This window comes from Erinaceus europaeus, chromosome 7 (genome assembly GCF_950295315.1).
Source record: "Erinaceus europaeus chromosome 7, mEriEur2.1, whole genome shotgun sequence".
In the NCBI taxonomy this organism is placed as follows: Eukaryota; Metazoa; Chordata; class Mammalia; order Eulipotyphla; family Erinaceidae; genus Erinaceus; species Erinaceus europaeus.
The window spans coordinates 97,995,826-98,021,223 of NC_080168.1; the positions used below are offsets into that span (position 1 = coordinate 97,995,826).

Consider the following 25,398-nt stretch of genomic DNA (forward strand, 5'->3'; position numbering starts at 1 on the left):
CCACTGCTCCTGAAAGCCATTTTTTCCCTTTTTTTTTTTTTTGTTTTGTTATCCTGGTTGTTTTACCATTGTTGTGGTTATTGTTATCATTGTTATTGATGCTGTTGTTGTTGGATAGGACAGAGAGGGGGAGAGAAAGATAGATACCTGCCAGCCTGCCTTACTGCCTGTGAAGCGACTCCCCTGCAGGTGGGGAGCCGGGGGCTCAAACTAGGATCCTTCTGCAGGTCCTTGCTCTTTGCACCATGTGCACTTAACCTGCTGTGCTACCGCCCAACCCCCACTGTGTTGCATTTTTAACAGAGAACATAGTAAAGTGCTTTGCCTGCTGAGTCTCATCCTAGACCCATGATACTCTTTATATTGATCACACAAGAGATACAGAACAAAGTGAAAACAAGCAATCTCACTGCTCTCCATTCCCTTTTTTTTTTTTTTTTAATTTGGATAGAAAGATAAGGGAAGACCAAGGGAAAGGCAGCACAACTTTGGAGCTTCTTCTCCAAAGTGCTGCCACACCTTCCACGCCGTGGTGGAACCTGAGTCTGGGTTGGCTATGGCAGGGGGAAAGTCCTATTTATTGAACTATCTCTCCAACCTTGGGTGTTAATATTTTTAGACAGGCTAAATAAAATACCAAATTAGTTACTCCCTTGTTATTTATTTTGTTTTTAATGGGCTTTGCAAACTACTTGACTTATTTAAAGAGAGGACTTTTGACTCCTTTATTAAACTTTCCATTTGTGCTCCCGTCACTAGGTAACTCAGATAAACCATTGGATTACTCCTAACATAGACTTTGTCATCAGGCATGTAAGAATGTTGAAAGGGGGCTTCCATAATTTAATCCTTCCAACCTTGTGATGGGAAGCAGCACCTAAGTCTTCTCCAGGTCACTAGCCTCAGGCTGGTCACCTGGTGGATTCCCATCTAGCCTGCCTGAGCCTTGTGTTCCCTTTTCTGGTCCTTTGCTGCCCTCTAGTAGTTCTTTGCTCCATTGCACAGCCAGTGCACAGCCCACAGTTCTGCTTCTTGCAGGATGGCCAGGCTGTCAGGGATCTTAAGATGGCCTGGTGGAAGAAAGAGAGGTAGAATGACTCACCACATTGACATCTTTCTTTTTTCCACTTCTGCATCCCTTCCATCTTGGTGGAGCTCTCCCTTCATCCCTTTAGGAAGTAGGGTTTAGAAATAGGGTTCTTCCCTCTTTTAGAGGAAAAGAAAAGAAACATCTTGACATTTTCCTTTTCCTTGGAGTCAGTGATCAGTGACTGAAAGTGTTTGCAAAACAACCCCCCCCCCCCACCAAGGAACTCTTCAGTCTTATTTGTATGGAAATAAAAGCTAAGAATAATGCAAGTTCTTTTTTTTTTTTTTTTAAGTGAGTGAGAAGGACCCATCTGGGTCCTGGTAACAAGTTCAGAAGACAGGGTATGTTTCTAGAAATCATAGTGATAGAGGCTTCCTTTGAGAAAAACACCACAGAGCAAGACCTTGATCCTCCTTGTTTTTTTTTTCTTCAGTCTGCACTTCTTTCTCCATGTTACAAGTAGAAAGATTCCAAAGCAAGCTATTTTAATTATTTACTTACACACACACACACACACATCCGTATATATGAGTCTTGCTAATTCTTTTTCACATTCTATATAGAACACTTTACCATTGGAAAAAAATGTGCTTTCTTATTCATTATTTCATTTGACCACTACAACAACCCTATAAGAAGAGTGAATTCAGGATGTTAATAGAAAGGCAGAGCTGTAAAGTAGTTCAGAGAAACAATCTCCTAACTGTGGAGGAAATGAAGTTTAGGGGGAGTACAGAAAATGTATACATTTATTCTCTGAAAGGACGCATGTTTGGGAATCAACCCGAGGCTTCACACAGGCCAGTGCTGCACTTTGAGTCACCAGCTAGCAGTGATATAAAAAGAAGGAGGAGTGAGGGTAGATGGCATAATGACGATGCAAAGAGACTCTTGAGTCTGAGGCTCCAAAGTCCCAAGTAAGACCCCATACAGTACATAAGCCAGAGCTGAGTAGTGCTCTGGTAAAAGAGAGAGAGAGAGAGAGAGAGAGAGAGAGAGAGAGAGAGAAAGAAGGAATAAAAATGCCTAGGACCAAGAAGTTCAGATTACTGTCTTTAGGACTGGATAAATTCAGATGGTTTCAACAACATCTCTGGGGTATTGCCACTTTTTTTTTTTTTGCCTCTATGGTTATTGCTGGGGCGCGGTGCCATTTTTTTCCGCATTTTGTTGCCCTTGTCATTATTGTTATTGTTGCCATTGATGTTGTTGTTGTTGGATAAGACAGAGAGAAATCGAGAGAGGAGGGGAGGCAGAGAGGGGGAGAGAAAGACACTAGCAGACCTCCTTTACCACTTGTGAAGTGATCCCTCTGCAGGTAGGGAGCTGGGGTCTTGAACCTGGATGCGTATGCCGGTCCTTGTGCTTTGCACCATGTGCGCTTAACCTGCTGCGTTACCACCCAACCCCTGTACTGCCACTCTTCATCTCATATCTCTGTGCACCTCTGAGGTGGCATTATTCAAAGACAGCTTCTCTGAAGCTGGGGGCATAGCTTAGAGGTCATGCAAAAGTCTTCTGTACCTGAGGCTTGGAGGTCCCAGGTTCAATTCCTTGCACCACCATAAGCCAGAGATGAGCAATGCTCTGATTAAAAATTATAAAATATATGGGGAGTCGAGGGGTGGCACAGCGGGTTAAGTGCACGTGACGTGAAGTACAAGGACCTGCAAAAGGATCCCAGTTCGAGCCCCTGGCTCCCTACCTGCAGGGGAGTCACTTCACAAGTGGTGAAGCAGGTCTGCAGGTGAATGTCTTTCTGTCTTCCTCTCTTCTCTCCATTTCTCTCTGTCCTAACAACGACAACAACAATAATAACTACAACAAGGGCAACAAAAAAAATAAATTTAAAAAAATTATAAAATATAAAAATAAGTCAAAGGCAGTCTTTTCTAAAGTACTAGTGAGATGGTAGTTCTAAAAAGCTACAATCCTGGTAAAATCAGAGTGATTCATTTGCAATAGTTCTAGCAGAAATACTAGGATTGCAGCTTATCAGCTATGTAATTCTGGACCAATCTGTGTGGCTAAGGGGATAGAATGCTCCAGTGGGTCAGATCTGTTCAGACAGCCAGCCCTCAAGATGCACTGAAGTGAATGCACAGACTCATGTCACAGCAACTAAATGTGGGTTCTCTGAAGAAAATCAAGGTATTACTCTCTTTTTTAAAATTATCTTTATTTATTTATTGGATAGAGACAGGCAGAAATCGAGAGAGAAGGGGGAAGAAGAAAGGGACAAAGACAGACAGACACCTGCAGCCCTGCTTTATCACTGGTGAAGCTTTCTGCCTGCAAGTGGGGACCAAGGGCTTGAACCTGGGTCCTTGTGCACTATAATGTGTGCACTTAGCCAGGTACGCCATCGCCTGGCCCCAAGGTGTTATTCTTTAAAGGGCATCAACACCCTTACTGCTGCATAGCATGTACTACGTGCAAGGTTTAGTGGCATTTTGTATAGTAGTTGTGTAGTTTGTTGGAATTCTGAACTCTGCATGTAATATTCTGGGGTAGAATTTCCCCCACTAATGTATTCACAAATAGATAGTAGTGTTTTTTTTTTTTAATTTTGTATACCAGGGCAGCCCATGGGAGAAGGACTCAGTAGCCTTTACCCACCCAACTGCTGGCAAGATAGTTCATCTGCATGGAGTACCTGGTCTACCATGTGTGCAAACCTGATTTGAATCTGGCCCCTAGCACACCGGAGAAAGCTTTGCTGCTATGGTATCTTTGCCATGTTCTTTTCTTTCTCTAGGTCCTCATCTCTCTACAGCAGTCTTCCCAGAATGATGAAATCTTCTGATGATAATGATATTAATTTTTTTTTAACTCAAGATCGAATGGTAGACCACTTTGTAAAGATATCAGAACTTCAACTTGAAGCTCTGGATACATTTCAATTTTACTCCGCTATTTCCTGTGTTAGAATTTACACTTTTTGCCTTCCACAATCATTTTAGTGTTACCGACTTAAATTTTCTAGTGAGTAGTGTGGCTTTTGTCTTCCATGGACGTGCTTTTTCATGACCCATGATACACATTGCTTGACGGAGTGAAGAAATGTATCTGTTCAGTTGTATAAGATGTGACAATTAGATCAGGCCTCATTTCATTGCTCAGCATTTTATTTAATTCTGTTAGCTTTTTACTTATCTCTGGAATACCTTAAAATGTTAAGGTAAACTGCAATTTTATTTGAATGACTAAGGTATTTTAGAATGGAGAAGATTTTTGTTCTTTGTTTCTAATGCAAAAATTTGTTTCTTTAAAAATTTTATTTATAAGAAGGAAACACTGACTGAACCATAGGATAAGAGAGGTGCAACTCCACACAGTTCCCACCACCGGAACTCTGTATCCCATCCCCTCCCCTGATAGCTTTCTTATTCTTTAACCCTCTGGGAGTATGGACCCAAGGTCATTATGGGATGCAGAAGGCTGAAGGTCTGGCTTCTGTAATTGCTTCCCCGCTGAACATGGGCATTGACAGGTCGATCTATACTCCCAGCCTGTCTCTCTCTTTCCCTAGTGGGGAAAGGCTCTGGCAAAGTGGAACTCCAGGACACAGTGGTGGGGTTGTCTGTCTAGGGAAGTCTGGTCGGCATCATGGTAGTATCTGGAACCTGGTGGTTGAAAAAAGAGTTAACATACAAAGCCAAACAAACTGTTGACCAATCATGGACCTAAAGGCTAGAATAGTGCAGATAGAGAGTTGGGGGGGGGAGTCTCCATTATAGATAGCTAGTAATCATATTTTAGTTATATTTCAAAGGGCCTGTGGCTATACTAGTTTCTTCTTCTCCTCCTCCTCCTTCATCTTCTTCCTCTTCCTCCTCCTCCTCCTCCCTGAGCCTGAAATCTGATATGCAGGTGGACCCAAGTTACTGTCTGGGGAGATGATGTCATGGCTAGAAAAAGGACCAGAAAGCTGCATCAGGGAAGAGAATAGCTCCCTAATATGGGACAGGGGTATACATATTATTGACTGTAAACCCCATTGATTTGATGTGATCTGTGACCCATATTCAGTTTAGGAGCCTATGTGACCTCTGCATCCCTTTAGATCTGAGCTCACATTCTGTGGTCATGAGTGGGAACATTCGAAGCTGCCCCAATATCAGGACCCATCTTCCTCAGGTGTAGCATAGAGTGTGTTGTCCAGCTTCCCTTCAGAGGATGGAACATTCTCTACCATTGTTGATTCAAGTTGAGGGCAAGGTACTATGAAGGCAAACAAAGGGGTCTATTGTGTTGTTCCTGATAGAAATGACCCATCTTGGATGGAGCTAGAAGGAATTATGTTAAGTAAGCTAAATCAGAAAGATAAAAGATGAATATGGGATGATCCCGCTCATAAACAGAAGTTGACAAAGAATAACAGAAAGGAAGACTAAAAGCAGGATTTGACTAAATTTGGAGTAGGGCACCAAAGTAAAAACCCTGGGTTGAGGGTGAGGGTGGATGTTCAGCTCCATGGTGTGTGTGTGGGGGGGAGGGTTGGGAGGGAGTGGGACACAGTCTTTTGGTGGTGGGAATGATGTTTGTGTAAACTCCTATTAATTTGTAGTCACATAAATCACTATTTAATTAATATGAGAGGGGAAAAAAGATTGAATGTCTCAAACTTTTTAAAGCACAGACTGAGTCTTTTTAATACATAGGCTGAGTCTTTGATATGTTGACTGTCTTAAAAGCTTAGACTAGTGAGAACAGAAGCAACCAGTGGCACAGCTATATATAAATAATGTCAAAGGACATAAATTATGGTGATGTTGTGTATAATACAGCAAATCCTAACAAAGGGATATTTCAAAGTTAACCCAATAGCCAAATAATGTGATCATAGCAATAACTATCTATTGTCTTCTTAAACCCGAAGGCAGCAGGAGCCTCCCACTTCCTCTATAGAGCCTATATTTTCCCCAGTCCTGGAATCTCTAGGGTGGGGCTCACTTTCCTGCATGCTTCTCTCAATTCATACCAAATGATATTGCATCCGCCGATCCCAGCCTAATCAAAACAACAAGTTAACTACCTCAGAATGCTTCACTTCAGACTGTGTCCAGAGATGTCAGGCATGACACTTCACCCTCATTACTTGGGTGAGACCTTTCCTTTCATAGTATTCTCTAATTCCATTCCAGGTGGTTCACTTCCTAACAAAGTCCCAAAACCTAGATACAGACCAGGTCCTGTAAGATCGAGCATATGTTCACATGTATCCATAAATTAGGGCAGGATATATACCTGAAAGCAAAAATACACAATAGTCTGTGGTGAGTCAGTATAAAGTTCGTAATGAAATAGTTCCTACCTAGACCTAGATACCCTCCTCACCAACTTCCTATTACAGTTCTCTCACTCACTCCAAAGCTAATCTCATCAAAGCAAGGACTGCAAAAGCTGAATAAGGGCAAGAGACTGGCATACTGTAACGATGACTAGTCACTACCAGGCCACCCCATCAGCTGGGGCTCTAATCGGGGAGTCCTGAGATTCCCAAACAGTCCTAGACCTCGAATAAATCCCTCTCTCCATTGCATAAATTCTTATAGAAAGCAGAATTTCAGTATTTACAAAATGAAAAATGTCAAAATAGCATATAAACCAGCAACAAGGTCAGTCTAGAGGTTGCTATGGCACCATGTCCTACTGAAGTTAGAATTACAAAGTTTCTAGTTGTGTTTTACTGGATATAGAAACTTTTAAATAGAGGCACATCCCTTACATTAGAGATGTGTTGTGTTACAGCCTTGTCCGGCTGTTGTGCAGGCGAGAACAGAATCTACTATCAGGTGAGTTGTATTTTTTCCATCATCCATAGAGCTAAGTCAGAGATACTCCTTTTTAATTTTAGCAACTTTTACTTTACTTTTTCTTTGTTCCTTTGATGTCTCTGACTTCAGTGAAAAACTGGCTAGGTTATGTACTTTTTCATATTTGGAAAACAACAGGGTCCTTATGAATCACTTTGTCAGAAGCACCCAGAATAAATCTAATGTGTACTCTGGAGAGTAGGGCACATTTATTCATACTCCCCCTACCCTAGAAAGGAAGGAAGGAAGGAAGGAAGGAAGGAAGGAAGGAAGGAAGGAAGGAAGGAAGGAAGGGTCTTCTAGAAACATGTTTGTTTCTTTTTTCCAAGAATTTGATCTTAAAGCAATAGAGTTGGGTTTTTTTTGGTTTTGTTTGTTTGTTTGTTTTTACAAAATCTTTAAAAACAATATAGCTATTAAAGAAGTCTGTGTGAGAACCTGAACTGGAATTGGTGTATTGCACCAAAGTAAAAGACTCTGGGGTGGGTGGGTGGGTGGGGAGCATACAGGTCCAAGAAGGATGACAGAGGACCTAGTGGGGGTTGTTGTATTGTTATATGGAAAACTGAGAAATGTTATGCATGTACAAACTATTGTATTTACTGTCAAATCTAAAACATTAATTCCCCAATAAAGAGATTTTTAAAAAAGTATTGACATGTAATCACAAGGAACAAAAGAATAGGAATGATATCAAGAGAGGGGGTGAGATACGACTTTCTGGTGATGGGAATTGTATGGAATTATACTCCTCTTATCCTATGGTCTTGTCAATATTGTATTTTATAGATAAAAAAATTAAAAAAAAATAAGAAGTCTACTTGAAGGGCATTCCCCCAAAATTATTTCTTTCAATAAAATATTTACTGACCATTTTCCATGTGTTAGGTCTAGTACTAGACAATAAACAAAAGGCATTTTCCAAAATCCTGCTGTTATTTAAAAAATCTAGGTGATAGAAGGCACTCTCTTTTTTTTTTATTATTATAAACAAACAGTCCTAAAACAGCATGTTTGCTGGCATGTAGGGGTTTGGGAAGAAAAAATAAATAGGAAAAGAAAAGGGCTGGCTACAGATGAGGCACTTAGAATAGTCCAGCTCAGCAGTGGATCCAACCATTTTACAGAAATCTATTTTTTTTCCTTAACCTAAGATGATTTTCAAGACCTACTTCTCTGAACTTTTGAGCTGTGTTTCTTGCATTTTTAGTAGCACATAAACTCTGGGACATATTAGACTGTGGAAAATAAATCTTCCTTTAAGTTAAGAATCTTATACTTGTTTAGTTTTATTTTAAGGACTACAGAACCTCTCCCTATTAGATTTTCCACTGCTATTTTATTTTATTTGCTAGGACAGAGACCAATTGAGAGGGCAAAGGGTGACAGAGGGAGTTAGAAAGCCAGACACCTGCAGCCCTACTTCACCACTTGTGAAACATCCCCCCTGCAGGTGGGAACCATTGGCTTGAACCCAGGTTTTGTGCATTGTAATATGTGTTCTCAACCAGGTACACCACCACCTGCCCCCTAGTCTACTGCTCTTTATTCTTCAAATAGCATTCATTTCCGGGTGATCTGAAAATTGTTGACCACAGGTATTTAGCATAACTTGGACTGTGTGCATTGTCCAAATGTGTGAGATGACTTATATGAGTATATCCTTTAATTTCTAAAATCCCTAAAAAAAGATAAAATTTGACTAACACTATGGAATTCAAAGGGTAATCCTGCCCTTGAAGAACTACTCAAATGTTAATAAAAATATAAGCAAGTGTTGGCCACTGATTTCTGATGAGTTAGGAACCCAGTGCCAACTGCCCACAACAAAGCAGTAATGTGTGTAAGAGGAACCCTTGCATGCAGTGACCTTACAGGTTTGGGCTAGGGTGCTATTGATCATACTGAGCATGTGTTGAGAGGGATTGTAAAGGTAGACTTGAGAGCAATGGACTGTTGAAGAGAGTATGAGTTCAGAAAGGAGGAACAACTTGTTGGGAATGAAGTGAGGAGGGCAGTTTGGCAACCAGGTTTGAAATGGATACACACACACCTGGGAGGTGAAGGTAGGTGAAGGCTGTTCTGGAATGAGACAAAATCAGACTAAAAATAGAGACTTGAGAATTAAAACAGAGGTAGCTACTAGAGCTCCACAGGTAGATAGATTGTTGAAGAATCAAGAACTTAGGGGAAACTAGGGAAAGATATAAACAGGCTGGGAGTAGGGACTGACCTGCCAACACTAGTGTCCAGCAATTACAGAAGCCAGACCTCCCACCTTCTGCACCCCATAATGATGCAGGGTTCATACTTCCAGGGAAATAAAGACTAGGAAAGCTTCCAATGGAGGGGATGGTGTCGGGAGCTGAGCTAGCCCCACCGGATGACAAGGTCACGTTGTGGTTAGGGGAGCTGCAAGGCAGCCCCTCTAAAGTAAAGCTACGGTGGACCCACCTTAATTGGGGACAAGTCGCTTTCAGTTTCATCCTTCTAATTCCAGTAAAAAGTATACAGATGTCTAAGAGCAGTTAATGATTCTTTCTCAAATTTCCCAAAATCTTGTATTGACCCTAAAAATGTTACTATTAGCAAATTCTTTGATTGGCTACAAGTGAAACCTGTTATACAAGATCACTCACCACCTACTTCTGTTGCCAAAGTAAGGCAAGTAAAAAATGCTGTTAGGAAACAATTAAATACTTGATGCAGGAAAATAAAATGTAAGCATTGGCTGCCTGACTGTGACTAGAGATAAATATCTTCATAGCTTAAACTTTAATTTGCTTGCTTTAAATAGTGGACATTATTGTACCCTTTTATTCTGGACAGAAATGCCCCCCACCTTTAAGCATGAATAAATATTATTTTAATGAGACATTTTATTAATAGAATATTTTCTTAGAATAGGAATAAACATTCTGTTGTAAGAGGAAAAAGTACAGTGATTATCGAAACTGAAACCATGGTAAAATGTAAGTTAATTGGAATGTACTATGCACAACTTTATTTAATCCACTATTGTACTAACAATATATAAATACCCTGCAATAAATTTGCAGGCAGGGAGAATTCTGCCTTGCACTTGCATGTACAAGATCTTGGTGGTTTCTCTCTCAAGCGCCAGGAAAGACTCTGAACCTGCCAAGGCTGGACCCCAGCAGGATGGGATATGGAACTATGGTGGTGGAAATTGTGTGGAATTGTACCCCTTTTTTAAAAAAAATATTTAGGGAGTCGGGCGGTAGCGCAGTGGGTTAAGCGCACGTGGCGCAAACGTAAGGACCGGCATAAGGATACCGGTTCGAGCCCCCGGCTCCCCACCTGCAGGGGAGTCGCTTCACAGGCAGTGAAGCAGGTCTGCAGGTGTCTATCTTTCTCTCCCCATCTCTGTCTTCCCCTCCTCTCTCCATTTCTCTCTGTCCTATCCAACAACGATGACATCAATAACAACAATAATATACAACAATAAAACAACAAGGGCAACAACAAAGGGAATAAATATTAAAAATTTAAAAATATATATTTATTTTATTTATTTATTCCCTTTTGCTGCCCTTGTTGTTTTATTGTTATAGTTATTATTGTTGCTGCAATTGATGCTGTCATTGTTAGATAGGACAGAGAGAAATGGAGAGAGGAGGAGAAGACAGAGAGGGGGAGAGAAAGATAGATCCCTGCAGACCTGCTTCACCACCTGTGAAGGGACTCCTCTGCAGGTGGGGAGCTGGGGGCTCGAACCGGGATCTTTACGCTGATGCTTGCGCTTTGCACCAACTGAGCTTAACCCGCTGTGCTACCACCTGGCTCCCCAGAATTGTACCCCTCTTATTCTACAGTCTTTTCAATCATTATTAAATCAATAATAAAAAAAAGAACCTGGAGTGAATTCCAACATTTAAGAGAGGAGAAATAAGTCAAGAGAACAGAAAAAAGTTGTATGAACTGAGGAGTGATCATTTTGTGCTATTGTGATCATGAAAGATGTCATGGAAAAAGGATCGTTTTAGTTAATCCCCAAGACTCTATCTCTTGTAACCAAATGCTAGATTAATGATGACATTTGCTACCCAATACAGTGACTGATGAAACATTTTGCTGTTTCTTGGCTCTGAATACTTGATGCAGAAACTCAGCAAATCATGAAAGCAAGCCTAGAAAATGTTAGTCACCATTTTACAAATAAAGAACAGAGAGATTAAAAATGTGGTCCAAGGTCACACAGCTATTTAATGGTAAAAGCTGGATTCAATTTAGCAATTGTATGTTAATGTGAGTGCCTTTCGCCACTTCACCATCTCCTCTCTACATAATGCTTAGGCAAACAGTCTCCCAGAGTCAGAACTTTTAGGAGACTCGTTCTGGCAGGTTTTAGTGTATTCCTTCTTTAACATCTTTTTTCCCACAAATACTCTTAGCTGATAAGTCTCTTTCTTTCTTTGCTATTTAATTTGTATAATTTTTATTTATAAAATGGAAATATGGACAAGACCATAGGATAAGAGGGGTACAATCCCACACAATTCCCACCACCAAATTCCGTTTCCCATGAGAGAAACTCCCAAGAGAGGGCTCTTGATAGCTTTCCTATTCTTTATCTCTCCGAGAATATGGACCCAAGATCATTATGGGGTGCAGAAGGTGGGAGGTCTGGCTTCTGTAATTGCTTCGCTGCTGAACATGGGCATTGACAGATTGATCCATACTCTCAGCCTGTCTCTCTTTCCCTAGTGGAGGAGGGATCTGGGCAAGTGAGGCTCCAGGACACAAGGTGGGGTCATCTGCCCAGGGAAGTCAGGTTGGCATCATGGTAGCATCTGAAACCTGGTGGCTGAAAAAAGAGTTAAGATATAAAACAGAACAAATTGTTGGTTAATCATGAACCTAAGGACAATAATATTGCAAATGAAGATTTGGGGTCTCCATTTTGGAAAATGCTAGTAGGTCTAGTTTAGGTCTGTTCCTAGGGCCCATGACTTTATTAGTTTTTGCCTGAGCCTGACATCTATATGCAGGTGGACCCAAGTTATCGTCTGGGGAGATGGTGTCATATTTGGAAAAAGGATCAGAAAGCTGGATCAAGGAAGAGAGTAGCTCCCAAATATGGGAAAAGTATATAAATATTGTTAACTGTAAATCCCTTCGATTTGATCTGGGTCCCACATTCAGCACAGGAACCTACGTAACCTCTGCCACCCTCTAAGTCTGAGCTCATGGCTAGAAACATTCCAGTCTGCACTAATTTCAGGACCCATCTTCCTCAGGTGGTAGGTAGAGTATGTTATCCAACCTCCCTTAGGAGAATGGAACAGTCTCTATCATTGTTGATCCACACTGAGGGCAAGGTTTTATAGAGGCCCACAAAGGGGTCCATTATGTTGTTCCTGATCACCAGTGACTGTGGAAAGAGGTCTAGAAAAAAAAAAAGAGGTCTTGGCCCATCATGTCTGTGTGGGAACCCCAGGACTCCCTGAATAGGGCTTTTCCTCTCTCTCTCTCTCTTTCCTCCTTCCTTCCTCTCTCTCTCTCTCTCTCTCCCTATTTAGAGAGAGAGAGAGAGAGAGAGAGAGAGAAGAGCATTGCTCAGTTCTGGTTTATGGTGGAGCTAGGGACTGAACCTGGGGCCTTTTGGGGTTGCTTTGGGCATTGAAGTTTTTTGTGTACCATTATGCTGTCTCTCCAGTTCCACTGACAAATTTTATGTTTTTTTTAAATTATCTTTTTATTTATTGGATAGAGACAGCTAGAAATCAAGAGGGAAAGGTGTGAGAGAAGGAGAGAGACAAAGAGATACCTGCTGCACTGCTTCAACACTTATGAAGCTTTCCCTCTGCAGCTGGGGACCTGGATCCATGTGCATTGTAACATGTGAGCTCAACCAAGTGCATCACCACCCAGCCCCCTTTTGTGGGTGTTTTCCTGGCCTTCTCAGGCTGAATGGGAATCAGTCTCCTAGCATTGTGAAGGGCATCACAGCCTTCACTACATAAGCAAACTGCTGTGCATTCTACCACCTTTTCCTGTCACAACACACCAGTGGCTCAGAGCCACTAAGTGCTTTTTAATCACCCCAGATTTGCAAGAGTATGTCCTAATGACACTTCCTAAAGGGCATCATTATTTTTACAAAAATGTTTTCTCATAAAATATTTGCAGAAAATGCCTAATAAATCCTGTCTTGGGCAATTACACTAAGTCTCCACACCCATTGAATCTGTCAGCAATTTTTGTCTGTCCCCCCACCCTACTTCTCTCAGCCCTTAAGTGTGGCTTCTCGGTGACAAGATCCGTTTGCAGCCAGATCCTATTGGTCTCTTACTGGCGCACTCCCTGAATTAAGTAGCAGCCAGACCGTTCCCAAGGACTAAGACATGCTTGAGGCTCATAGTTACATTCATTATCTTCAGAGGAAACTAAAATGACTAATTATAACATGCTAAAGATATGCCAGTGAAATGATTCATAGAGAGTTAAAGATTCCTTTTTATAAAAAAAATAAAAAATAAATTTAAAAAATTGGACAGCCAGTGGAATAACTCCCTGCCTGAGCCTAAGAATTAGAAACATTGGGAGGGGGCAAGAAAAGTGGGGGAAGGTTAAAGAAAAAAGGGTGGGGGTTGGCTGGAGTTGAGCGGTAGCGCAGCAGGTTAAGCGCAGGTGACGCCAAGCCCATGGACCAGCACAAGAACCCCAGAGCCCCTGGAACCCACCTGCTGGGGAGTCACTTCACAAGTGCTGAAGCAGGTCTGCAGGTGTCTTATCTTTCTCTCCCCCCTCTGTCTTCCCCTCCTATCTCGATTTCTCTCTGTCCCATCCAACAACAACAATAACTACAACAGTAAAACAACAAGGGCAACAAAAGGGAATAAATAAATAAATAAATAAATATTTTTTAAAATAACATATGTTTACAAAATCACCTGAAGTAAGGCAGAAAGTACAAATTCAGTGTTTTAGTCAAGTTGATTCTAATGATATACAGTAGCAAGATATGTATTTGTGAAGATAAACCCCTCTTTTAAATTTGTTTTATGCTTTGCATGAATTTCCAAAAGGTAAGTATATCACAGAAAACTTGTAACTTATAATGATTCTTGTTTAAAAAAAAAAAAAGTAGAAAACAAACTAACCTGTCCATCCCAGGGTTTATTGGGGAAGGGGGGCCAGGGGACTAAACAGAAGACTGTCAAGAATCTTTTGTACAAATCTAGAAAAAGAAAAAGATGTTATGTAGAAAAGTGAATGCAGTAGAGAAAATTAGAGAGTAAGATCATTTGTGTGTGTTTGAGCTTGGGAAAAATGTTCCATTCCCTGATGGAACTGTAGAATGATTTTTTTTTTTTTATCAGAGCACTATTTAGCTCTGGCTTGTGGTAGTGCTGGGACTGAGGCTAGGGCCTCTGAGTCTCAGTCATCAAAGTCTTTTTAGTAGACATTATGCAGTCTCTCTGGCCTCATAGAATAATTTTGAGAATACATTAGAAACCTTGAACTTATGTGAAGGGTATGTTGTTCATACTCCCTGGTCCTGAAGACATTTGTACTCTGCTATCATAAGTAGTGATATTCCATATATTTGTTATTTAAAATTTTATTTAAATTAATTGAAATTTTAATTAGTGTATTATTAGTGGTAGTGGTAGTATTTTATCAGTTTATAGTCTGGTTTATAGTGGTGCTGGGGATTAAACTTGGGACCTTGGGTACCTCAAGCAGGAAAGTCATTTTCATAGTCATTAAGCTATCTCCGTAGCCCTCCATATATTTTTAAACAAGTATAGCAGACACCAAACTGTCAGAATAGACAAGTGCTCAGTTAGAGTGGGCTCCTGTGATAAAGACTTGGTATGGAATAGGTTGTACATACCTGGTTTGGGATTCCTTCCAGGTCACCATGGTTCTGGACACATTAGCTGTGCTCCAGAAGGGGCTTTCACACAGCAGGGGAGTGTGGAGTGTGTGTGTGTGTGTGTGTGTGTGTGTGTGTGTGTGTGTAGTGATCCAAGTGATGGGTTCTAGATGATCTTTTACAAAGTGGAACTACACTGAAAGGTTTTTTTTTTTGGCTAATGAAGCTCCCCCCCTTCCTATAATTGTAATCATCTTTTCTGTCATTAAAAAAAGAAAGGGGGGAGGGGCACAGTAAAGAATGCAAAAGGCTAAAAGAATATTTAACCAGAGTGAGAAGCTTCTAGATTCTTCTCTGCTCTTTACCTCTACTTAGCTGAGTGACATTAATGAAAAATGCTCTTTGTGAAATAAGTTCCATGCCTGGTATGTAAACCTTTAACAGGGGGCAAGTGGTAATGTACCTGTTTTAGTGCACATGTTATCATATTCAAAGCCCTGGTTTCAAGTCTCTGGTCTCCACATACAGAAGGAAGACTTCATTAGCAGTGCAGCAGGGCTGCAGGTTAGTCAGTCTCTCTCTCTCTCTTTTCTCTCTCCTATCTCTCCACCTCCCTCCCTCTACATCCCCTTTCCTTCTCAATTTTCTCTATCCTATCAAATAAAATAGTTAAAAAATAATAGAGTGCTCAATCTGTAGGTTTTTTTTTTTATCTTGCCTTCAGGGTTATTGCTGGGGCTCAGTGCCTGCGCTACGAATCCACTGCTCCTGGAGGCCATTTTTTCCCACTTTTGTTGCCCTTGTTGTTACCCTTGTTGTTGTCATTATTATTGTTGTCATTACTGTTGTTGTTGTTGTTGCTGGATAAGACAGAGAGAAATCAAGAGAGGAGGGGAATACAGAGAGGGGGAAGAGAAAGATAGAATCCTACAGACCTGCTTCACAACCAGGAAAGCGACCCCCCTGCAGGTGAGGATCCAGGGGCTTGAACCAGGATCCACATCAGTCCTTGCTTTTTGTGCCATGTGTGCTTAACCCACTGGGCTACCGCCCAACCCCTTCAATCTGATGTTACATTATGTATGAAAGTGTCTTGTAATCTGTTAAAATATGTAATTGTACTGTACTTTAGAAAATTGATAATTTAGGGGCCAGGCGGTGGCACACCTGGTTAAGCACACACATCACAGTGTGCAAGGACCTGGGTTCAAGCCCCTGGTCCCCACTTGCAGGGGGAAAGCTTCACAAATGGTGAAGCAGGGCTGCAGGTGTCTCTCTGTCTCTTTCCCTCACTTTCTCCCCCTCCCCTCTCAATTTCTCTCTGTCTGTAGCCCACAATAAATAAATAAAAATATTTTCTTTAAAAAAAGGAAATTGATAATTTAAATAAATTCTAAAAGAAAAATGATTACTGTAAAGAAATAATCAGGGGGAAGGTAGTGACACACCTGATTAAGTGCATGTATTACCATGCATAAGGACCCAGGTACAAGCCCCTAGTCCCCAACTGCCGGGATAGCCTGAGGGTACTTCTTCCCGAGCTAGTGCTCTCTGGCTTGGAGAGAACTCAACTGAAGCCGATCTAGGCTGCTGCGTGGGAGAGGGATCAGGAACTCGTGCCGCACTAACTTCCGCAGGAGATACACTCTGGAACTCTCGGAGCCGGAAAGCAATTTCCGAGTGTCTTTAATCAGAAGAGCAGCTGTTTTTATACTCTCCAAGTAGAGTGGAAACAGGATGTGATATAGAGAGGGTGGAGAGAAAAGTAACTGGTGAAAATCAGAGTGTGACAAGGAGGGGGCGGAACAGGCAAGAATCCTATCACTGAACCACCAATGCCCTGGAGTGCTTTATGTAAATGTAAAAGTGATTTATGTAAATAGACCAAAGCTTTGGATCAGTAAATCCCTATATAGGCATATGGTTAAGCAGAAGCCAGGGGGAGGTGGCGTACTACCCAACACCCAACTGCAGGGGAAAAGCCTCAGGAGTGGTGGTGCAGTGCTGCAGGCGTTTCTCTGTCTCTTTCTCACTTTCTGTCTCCCCTCCCTCTCAGTTTCTCTCTGTTCTATCAAATAAAATAAAGTTTAAAATTATAAAAGGAAATAATCAGCCTTGAGATTATTTCCTTGAGAGAGAGGAGGGAGGGGGAGAATAAACCCAGAGCATTGCCCCACCATTTATGAAGTTCTACTTTTGTTTTCTTTGCCTCCAGCATTATTGCTGGGGCTCAGTGCCTGCATTATGAATCCACTGCTCCTGGAGACCATCATTCCCATTTTGTTGCCCTTGTTGTTACCCTTGTTGTTATCATTATTACTATTGTCATCATTGCTGTCGTTGTTGGATAGGACAGAGAGAAATCAAGAGAGGAGGGGAAGACAAAGAGGGGGAGAGAAAGATAGGCACCTGCAGACCTGCTTCACCGCCTGTGAAGTGACTCCCTGCAGGTGGGGAGCGGGGGGCTTGAACCGGGATCCTTATGCCAGTCCTTGTGCTTTGTACTATGTGCCCTTAACCCGCTTCTACTTTTGTGTGTGTGTGTGTGTGTGTGTGTCTGTGTGTGTGTGTGTGTGTGTATGAGAGAGAGAGAGAGAGAGAGAGAGAGTTTTAATGTGATGCTAGGCAATAAACCCAGAGCCTCAGCTGTCTCTTTACCTTTTCTCTTTCTTTCCCTCTCCCACTCCCCCCCACCCCACCCCCACCCCCAGCAACAAACCTTATGAACTGGCTGTTCTCCAGATCACTTTGAAACTTAATCAGATCTTTATTTTGCTTGTTTTATGTGCCCATAGTTCCCACCTGGTGGCCTTCAAAGAGCATGTTATAAAATTTGACTTATTTAGACCAGTGAGCCACCATTATTAGCATGGGTTGGTTGTAGGGTCCTAAGTCACCTTGCCCAATAGTAGCTTATATTCGGAGACTGTGTGCCAGTGCCACCACTGCCTGGGTCACCTGGAACCTTTGTCCTTTCAGGTCAGTAGACTTTGAAGTAGAAATACTTGAACTGTTTTGGCATTTTGCCAGCACTAGAGTTCAAGATTGAAACACCTCAGATGAAGGAAAGGGGAAGGACTTATAGCAAAAAAAAGTTGAACTGGGCATGATTCTCAGGGACATCTTTGAGGACTATAAAGCCTGTATGAAAGAAGATGCAAATGCAGATTCCTTCATTTACTGGAAAAGGGTTATTTCAGGATGGCCTCATTGCTATAAAATTCCAGGAACTGAGCCTGAGTTAGCTACTAGTTAAAAATATATATATATATTTATATATATTGGAATATATATTTTTATATATTGGAATATATTTATATATATATATATTGGAATATATATATATATATTCCAAAGACGAAGAAAAGTTTCTTAATTTGACTCCTCAGGAACCTTTATAAAGGAGAACCAGAATGAGTTATTTTTTGCCAGGAAAGTATATAGTATTTCTGAAGATCTTCATTAAGACTAGAAGATACATATATTTCTAGTAAAGGGGGAATTTTTTTATCATAATAGAAGAGGCATATTAAATATGAGTAGGCATAATATGGAAAGGGCAAGCCATACCTACATGAGTTTGAGTTTTATTTGATTAGACATTAATAAAATAGGCACGGGGTAGTGCGATGTTCCATGGGCAAGATTTTACTAATGCCGTTTGACAGCCACATATTCAGAGTGGCTGGATTTCAAGGAAGATGTTGATTGGGGGAAGGTTCGTAAAAAGAGCGAACTGTAAATATTTATTTCACTTTAGCTAATAACCCAGTTTTCTAGTACTATTTAGAACAAAAAATAGCAAGGAGGCAAAATATTCCTAGGGATGACCTAATAGAGGAGGAAATTAGATGGTTGAAGTTCAAGAACACATCTAAGCTAATTGGTACAGTTATATAATTTGATTCTGTAATATAATCCATTTAATAAGATCTTTTCTATTGATTAGTGGTGGCTCACTGCTTTAGCTAGACCATCCTTGGTAATGGAACTCTTTTCTTCTCAAAAACATTGGAGTAGATGCTTATAATACTTATATATTTTCACACAGATTATTTTTCTATTAGACCCAAACTGGGAAGCACATACATTTCATTATCAGTGGACTAAAATTATTTGACTTAATATGGAATCTATGAATGAAGAGGAAAAAACTCCCTGAGTCTGGAATACCAGTCTGAAGGCTGTTTTTTTTTTTATAGCCTTAAAGCAGCAAGTCAGACAGTATGAATTATTTATACAATTTTAGAAATAGTAATCAAACAGTTTGGATAGTGATGTATCATTTCATATTGACTAATTGACTGATTTTTCTAAGTTCTTGGCCAACTGTGATTTTCCCCTAAATGTTTGTGCTTTGAAGCCCTGTGGGAAATGCTTGGATTTTGATTAAAATTCCATACCAAATGTTAGATTGTATTGACTGTGGAGAGGGCTAGCTGGTGCTGGCAGATGAAGAAATGTGCTCTGCCTTCTTGTCATTTTGTGAATGGACTGTGAAGGATTTGTTAATTTCCTCTCCCCTCCACTGGTACAAACACTCACAGATACCTGCTATGTCTCAAGACTGTTTTATTTACATAATGAGAAGACTAGTCTGGGGAAGGGTTGTCCTGGCAATAGGATAATAAGGTGCACTAAAAATAGAAATACTTGGCCTTGTTTGCTTTTATTCCTGGTGTCTTTAGGAACAATCTTGACTGTATTGCTTTCCAGACAAGTCCTAGTTTGGAAGGGGTAATTGAAGTGGCTGAGACTTTATCTGCCTGATGATCTACCTTGCCCGAGACCCCCCCCCCCCCCCCCCGTTGTTCTCTTAGCTCTTCTTGCATTTCATCTCTAATTTAGACTTCCCTAAGCCTCAGATTTGTAAAGTGCCAGAAGGGTCTACTTCCCTCTTGTTTCTCTACTGGATCCCAGAGATAAACGTTCTCCCTCCTTTGCTTGCCTTTTTGGTGGCTAAAAGAACATAGGCTATGATGCTCACAGTTCTTTCTCAAGTAAGGGTGCAAGCACTGCACTTGCATTTCTAGTTAAATGAGACACATAAACAGCCTGACTTGAAGCGGAGACAGAGAGGGGGTGGGGGTGACTGAATTGGCCGGAATACATAGCCCCATGCCTAAAGACTGGACACATTGCTCAATGCTTAGGATTAGATTTATGGAATGGCTCCTCTCCCGGTGCTGTCCCTGCTTTCTATAATTTCGTGCTTTGTTGCTATCGAAACAACCTCACTTTCTAAAGCCTTTGTGATTGTGTAGGGGGAGGAGGCTGTGGCAGGCAGGGGTGGTTGTAGTAGTGAATGACACAGCTTTGCCAGATGACATGTAGCGGACCTCTGCATCAGCCAAGAGGAATTAAGCTTTGTCACTCCCCACTGGGACTACCTTTCTCCTGGTATGTGCGCAAGGAATTCATATGCTGCTGCTGCAGCCACCAGAGCAGAGCCCTGAGTATACTTTGCCACAGAAAGCAGTGAGCAAGAATGATAGCTGTCTCTTTTAAATGCCGTTGTCAAATTCTGAGGCGACTTACGAAAGGTATCGTGCTTTCCTTGTTATTCTCTGAGGGAGTTGGCTTGCAGTAGCCTATAAACACAGTTTAATGGTTTTTACTTTCAGATGTGACTGCCTTTACAATTTATAGTGAGGCAACAAAGAACTCAGTGAAACATGTACAGATCTAAATGCACAGGTAGACTGGTCGTGCTCTGTCTCCTTAACATCCTGCTTGTGTTCATGCTGGGATCATGGACAGACCTGATATGTGCAATTTTTTTTTCCTTCTTTCCTTAACGACTCCATTCATTGCTGCGGGAGAAATGTGTTTGGGTCCGGTGCTGAAGTAATTATGGGAAACCGTCATTTTGCATATTAATTAACTGGTCAAGAGGAGTCAAGTGTAGGCTTCTGTCCTTTCCACGATACACGCTCTCAATGCAGCTGGCAGCTTTAGGACTCGCACAGCTGGCGAGTCCACAGAATAATTGTTTGTTCTATTAATTTCCTGCATCTCTTGAGCTTTCGCCCAGGACAGCTCTAATTTTTTCAGTGTGTTAGAACTGTGTGTTCAGAGATGTAGGTAATTTGAAATGCCTGGGACCTGCATGATATTTGAAGAAGTTTATTTCAAAGTGAAAGCCATTCCTCTGTATCTTATCATCAAGAATCAGTGACTTGAGATGGTCTCTTTTGAAACTTGAAAACATTATTTCAATATCTCTGTAACAGTTTGAAATTGCCTTATGCCATCTGGTTTACTTTGTGCACATTCTGTTGTAAAGTTGAGTGAACGAATGATTTCAAATAACCATTTTACGTACATATAGCTGTGTGAACCGTATTGCTTTATTACCTTTAGGTAGAATCTTCTATAGAGAAAATTTATTATAAAAAAAAAACTTCATCCAAATGAAAGTGTCTAACTGCAAATGCCTTTCTTCTTTGCCTATAATACAGAGTACTGTCAAGTAATTAATGGATATAATTATTCTCTAGAAGCTCTGAACCTATAAATATGTTAATGGGTGCTATATCTATCAGTTTAGCTTGACATATCAGAGTTCTTTGATCACCAGCAGTGCAGCTAAAAATGCAATTAATATTTTATTTGGCATAAGAATGAGCACAAGGCAAATAGTGAGAAATAGATCTGGAGTCAATAACAGGAAAGAGAATAAATGCTATAGCACAACTTACCGATTACATTTGCAAGTTGTTTGGAAAGTAGAGCAAGTCCTTTAAAAGGTTCTTTGAGGGAAAGACTAAATTAGACTGCTAGCATGAGGTCGTAAATTCCCTTTTGACTTTACCCTCTGCAATGGTACAACTGTATAATTTTCTGTTTATGAATCACTATTAAAAGACTATAAGTCATGTTTTTTGACTAAGGCTTTAAAGATAGGTCTCTTTTCTAAAATTTTTTTTTCTTACCCAATATTACCATTTACTCCATGTTGAAAAGTTGATACTCTACTTACATTACACTCATGGAACAATCATTATTATTATTTTTTGTTCTTGTGTATCAGAAATTCATTTGTAAATCCAACCAAGATGATAGTGAAAAGTAGCCATTTTTAGTTCTTACAAATGTTTTTCAAACTTTTCTCTACTTCCTGAATCTTTGGCAAGGGCACTTGACTGTTTACTGAGAGACTTGCTGGAAATCTTGACCATTCTTTTCAGTGACTGTTTTCACTGTCCCTCTGCCCCCACCCCAGTAGTTTTGGACTTCCTTTTTCTGATGTGGTGTTTCATTCCAAACTGCCGGCTGATGACAACGTCTCTAGGTGCAGTGAACTTGCCAACTCACACCAACACTACCTGTTGTTCAGGGGTTAATTCATGGACTTCCAGCCTTTTCCCTACCTGTGGTGCTGTTTTTCTTAGACAGTAACAGTAAAATAAAGAAATATATGCAAATTCAATCTTATATACCTACATACCTCTTCTTTGCTTTTTTTCTTGGGGTGGGGTGGGGAGCAACATATCTATATGCACTCCCATGATTTTTTCCTTTACTGACTCACTCTCTCTCTTGTCTCTTCTTTTCCCTTACCCAAATAATCCCCCACACCCTAATCCTTACCCCCAACACACATTTCTTTATACTTACTGAGAGTTACACCTAATACATCTCTTTTAGAGATTTAGCACAATGCCCTTTAGATAGTAGATACTCAGTAACTGTCAGAATGCATTTGATTTGCCAAATTAAAAAAAAAAAATAAGGTAGAACTTCTGAATTGCCTGTGTGATCTTCACAAATGTTTCAAGTTATTTATTAGACCCCTCAGGCCTACAGCCTTACCCAGATCTTGGGAGGGAGGTAACAATTTGCTTCTTGTTTCTGAAAGTACCTTGCTATTTGTCGTTGATGTCACCCACAAGACAAAGCAGTGCAGCAATTGCCGCATCTTTCCAATTCTCCTAAGGAGAAGTAAATGCAATTAAAGGGAGACTGTTTCTCCGCACATCAGCATTCTTAGTGTTTCACTTGTGCATCACCTTCTTCATCTCTCCATCTATTTTTCCATTTAAAAAATACCTGTTACTTACCTACTGTGTGTATTAGACACTGGCATTTTCATGGGGCTTTTATAAGCATATCAAAATTTCAAGATGAAAATATTTATGATTTTCAATATTTCAAGGAAAAATTGTTCCTGATATAAGTAATGTATTTTAAATCTATAAAATATGCATTTATAAACAGATATTTTAATTAATTAATTTTTATTGCCGCCGGGATTATTGCTAGGGCTCAGTGCCAGAATTAAGAGAATCCACCATTCCTGGTGGACATTTTTTTCCTTTTTTTTTTTTTGACAGGACAGAGAGAAATTGAGAGGGTAGGGGAGAAGGAGAGAGAAAGAGAGATGCCTGCAAACCTGCTTTACCACTCATAAAGCATCCTTCCTACAGGTGGGGAATGGGGGCTTGAACACAGGTCCTTGCACCTGGTAACCTATGTGCTTAGTCAGTGCTCCACTGCCCAGTCCCCTAAGCAAATCTTCTTTTGACCTGCATATAGATGCATGCTTTTTACTATGAGGGCAGAACAAATTTTTATATGACCTTAGCTCCCCTCAGATTTGGAAAATGAGTCTTTTCCTTTTTTATTTAAATTAAGACTTCAAGCAACATTTTCAGTGTACTTACTAGCCCTCCCCCCGCCACACACACACATAAAAGTGGAATAGCATCTAGAAATTTACCTTTACTCAAAAAAACTATTCCTGATGTTAAGAAAGGTACTTTGGGGGAGTTGGGCGGTAGCACAGCGGGTTAAGTGTAGGAGGGGTGAAACGCAAGGACAGCACAAAGATCCCAGTTTGAACCCCCGGCTCCCCACCTGTAGGGGAGTTGCTTCACAAATGGTGAAGCAGGTCTGCAGATGTCTACCTTTCTCTCCCCCTCTCTGTCTTCCCCTCCTCTCTCCATTTCTCTCTGTCCTATTCAACAACGACGACATCAATAACAACAACAATAATAACTACAACAATAAAACAACAAGGGCAATAAAAGGGAATAAATAAATATTAAAAAAAAGAAAGAAAGGTACTTTGAGCCACTAGTAGACCAGAAGCTTGAGTCTAATACTGAAATCCAGAAAATAAATGGTACGTTTTGTCTCTATTCTTTCTCCCCTCCTCCATGAGACTCTACTGATTTTCTAGCCTTGGAGCCAAATCCAAAAATAACATTTTCTCAACTTTCTAGCACATCTGACAAAGGAATTTTCTTGAGCAAGTGAAGCTAGGTTTCTTGGCACTTGCCTTCACAGGCACTTACCTCTGGGGTCCTGCTTTCTCTGCCAGGGGCTACAGTAGAAGTAAATGTGTTCTCAGAGAAGGTAACAGACTTTCATGGGCTTTGTTCTCATTCTCTTGTCATGATTGTCATTTTCCCCCCTTGAGGTTGGTTGGCCTCATATGCTAAGAATCACTCTCAGTAGAGAAGCTATTGTAATTTCACTTCTTTGCAAGTGCTCCTGTTTTTAGTTTGGAGATCTGAACTTCCATGCTCCACTGGCAGTAGTATTTTCCTTCCACAAGCTTTATTCTGTCTACCAACTAGGACAATAATTTTTTTTTCTTTTGATGTTCACAGGGAGCAGGACTCTGCCACTATATCTCCTTGCCTCTCTCCTGCTCCAAACATATGTCCAAAAATCTCTGTCTTTGTCTTACTGCAGATTTCAAATTTTTCGTTAGTCAAAGTGTCATTTTTGCTTTCTACTTGCCTTCTTTTCCTCTCTTTTTCTAAACACACTCACTCATGACCAGGGATAAGATGAAATATCCCTGCCCCTTTCTGATTTGCTTACAGATGGGGCAGAGCTCCCATTGTGGCATCTGAGATGTTAGCTACTGGTTCATGTTGTGCAAAAACAAATTGAGAGAAAGAAATAAGAGCACTGCTCTGCCGTTTTATGTGTTGCCAGGGAATTTGCCCAGGGCCTCATGTATGCAAGGCTACTGAGCCACTTCATCTACTCTCCATTCTTCATTTCTGCTGCCCAGGTTTCACAAACAGTACTTTACCCACTAATCCTGAACAAGATTAAAAGGCTTATTCTTATCACACATATTCTTCCTTCAGTCTTTGCTCCTTACACTTCTCCCTTTTGAAAGGGAAGACACGTATTCATTTTGGACTTGTTTCCTGAGAAGATTGGAGCTCAACTATCTCAGATATCGAGAAATCTCATTCTTAATTCTTTTCAACGTGTGTCTATTACAACATGTCTGAATCTTTCAAAAGGCTATTCAAGTTGACATTTGGGTCCCTTTGAACTCTGAGGTTCCTGACACTCAATGTATAATCTTTTTTTTTCTCTTCAGGAATTATTTGTCTGTATGAAATCTTAACCAGTTGTAACAATATCCTTATTTTTTTTGTCTTAATGGAAGAGGAAAACATTCTGTATTTTCATCTTTGCGACATTCTTTTCACCCACCCAAGGAAGTCTTATATCAGTCTTTGAGTTCAGTGACATTGTTTGAGCAGGATTGCACCTCTTCCTTTCTTTTTACTATTGATTTCATAGTTATTGACAAGATTGTAGGATAAAAGGGTTACAATTCCATACAGTTCCCACCACCAGTGTTCCATATCCCATCCCTCCACTGGAAG

At 40.6% G+C, this 25,398-nt stretch overlaps 1 protein-coding gene across 4 annotated transcripts in view; it reads left to right on the plus strand.

Annotated features, from left to right (window-relative positions):
• GRIP1 (glutamate receptor interacting protein 1) overlaps positions 1-25,398 on the plus strand; it is a 795,045-nt gene that overhangs the window by 456,937 nt on the left and 312,710 nt on the right. Inside the window, exon 1 of one of the 4 annotated variants that reach the window (XM_060194982.1) lies at positions 20,116-20,298. The exons of the other annotated variants lie outside the window; for them this stretch is intronic. Coding sequence (XP_060050965.1) covers positions 20,244-20,298 — 55 coding nt within the window. The 5' untranslated portion in view covers positions 20,116-20,243. Of the gene's footprint in view, positions 1-20,115; positions 20,299-25,398 lie in introns of those variants that run through there. 4 annotated transcript variants of the gene reach the window in all.